The sequence below is a fragment of the Lupinus angustifolius genome, chromosome LG10, assembly GCF_001865875.1.
Source record: "Lupinus angustifolius cultivar Tanjil chromosome LG10, LupAngTanjil_v1.0, whole genome shotgun sequence".
Lineage (NCBI taxonomy): Eukaryota > Viridiplantae > Streptophyta > Magnoliopsida > Fabales > Fabaceae > Lupinus > Lupinus angustifolius.
The window spans coordinates 5,644,965-5,646,655 of NC_032018.1; the positions used below are offsets into that span (position 1 = coordinate 5,644,965).

The 1,691-nt window shown below is 49.8% G+C and overlaps 1 protein-coding gene across 1 annotated transcript in view; it reads right to left on the minus strand.

Moving 5' to 3' along the window:
• The window catches only part of LOC109357950 (extensin-like), a 1,907-nt gene extending 1,348 nt beyond the window's left edge, over positions 1-559 (minus strand). The window contains exons 1-2 of the mRNA XM_019602006.1: positions 278-559; positions 6-234 (exon numbers count right to left, since the gene is read on the minus strand). Of these exons, the coding sequence (XP_019457551.1) occupies positions 6-234; positions 278-559 (511 nt within the window). The remainder of the gene's footprint in view (positions 1-5; positions 235-277) is intronic.

Here is a 1,691-nt window from a genome sequence, read left to right on the forward strand (position 1 = left end):
TCGGCCTGTTGCTGGATGAGCCGCTCCTGGCGTTCCAGCATATGGAGGAGGTGTTGGTTGGGTGGTTGGTTGTTGTTCTGGAGTGGTATGGTAGCTTCGGCTAGCTTGATGGGATGGTTGTCTTGGTGGGGGAATGGTACTTGGGGCAGGGTCGACTTGGCTGGTAGATAGAGCTCGGTTTCTGGTGGTTACCATGGTGTGAGTTGGAAGCACAGATGGCGCCAATGTTTTTTCCTAGAACACAAAGGTACGGATAATAATTGATCAATTATTGGACCTCCTTGACCGTGCGGGGGCTCCTCATGTCGATGATTGCTTGGCATTTGGATGGATTTGCCTCAATCCCTCGACTAGTGAGAAGAAAACCGAGGAATTTGCCCGCCTCCACTCCGAAAGTGCATTTTTCTGGATTTAGCCGCATGTTGTACTTGCGGAGTTGCTGAAAAATGCTTTCCAAAATGGATACATGATCTTCGCCGGGGAGGCTTTTGGCGATCATATCATCCATATAGACTTCCATGTGCTCTCCAGTTTGGCCGGCAAACACCTTGCTCATCATCCTTTAATAAGTCGCCCCAGCATTTTTCAAACCAAAGGGCATGACAGTGTAGTAGTAGGCGGCCTGATCAGTGATGAACGCTGTTTTTTCTTGGTCGGGAGGGTACATCGGAATCTGATTGTAACCGTAGTATGCGTCCATGAAGGACAGGTACTGATAGCCTGAAGAATTATCCACCAAATGGTCAATGTTTGGAAGAGGATAAGGGCCTTTATACCTTATTGAGATCTGTGTAGTCCACGTACATCCGCCACTTCCCTGATGGTTTCTTCACCAACACAACATTTGCCAACCACGCGGTGTAGGTGATTTCGCGAATGAAACCCGCCTCTAGCAACTCGGCTACTTTCAAAGCGACTTCCTTGGTCTTGTCAGCCCCCATTTTTCGCCTTCTTTGCGCCACTGGTTTAGCACCTTGTTTTTTTGTCAGTCGATGGCAGGCAAACGAAGGGTCTATACCAGGCATATCTGCCGCTGACTAGGCGAAGAGGTCCTGGTTTGCCTTCAAAGATGTCTCCAACCGCAACCTTTGGCTTGGCGGAAGGGAACTGCCAAGGTACACTACCTATCCTGAGGATTGGCCCAACTGTAGAGTTGTTTTTTCCCTTTCTGGTTGTGGTCGAAAGTCTCCTTCGTCCGCCCGGACGTCCAATTCTACCATGTGCACTCCCCGAGATCTTTTGGAGGGGGGGACGTGTTGTTTGCTGAAGTGGGGGCGGAGGCTCATCTGGTAGCAACTGCGAGCCGAGTGCTGGTCTCCTTTTACTGACTTGGAGGCTGATTGAGAGGAACTTCATGCATAGATGGGGCGTAGAGACGATCGCTCCAAGCCTGTTCAAAGTTGGCCGGCCGATTATGGCGTTGTATGCTGAAACGCACTGGATGACCAAGAACTTTGTTTGGACAGTCCTACTCATGGGGTGGTCACCGATTGTTAGCCAGATCTCTACATATCCTCTGGGGGTGATTCCTTGACTGGAAAATCCGACCAGTTGTCCATCATATGGTAGGAGGTCGCGGTCCCGGAGCTCCATTTTTTCAAACAGATCCTGAAAAATAACGCCAGCCGAGCTACCCTGATCAATGAAAAGGTGACTAACCTTTTTGTTATTGAGTTTGGCGGTGATGACGA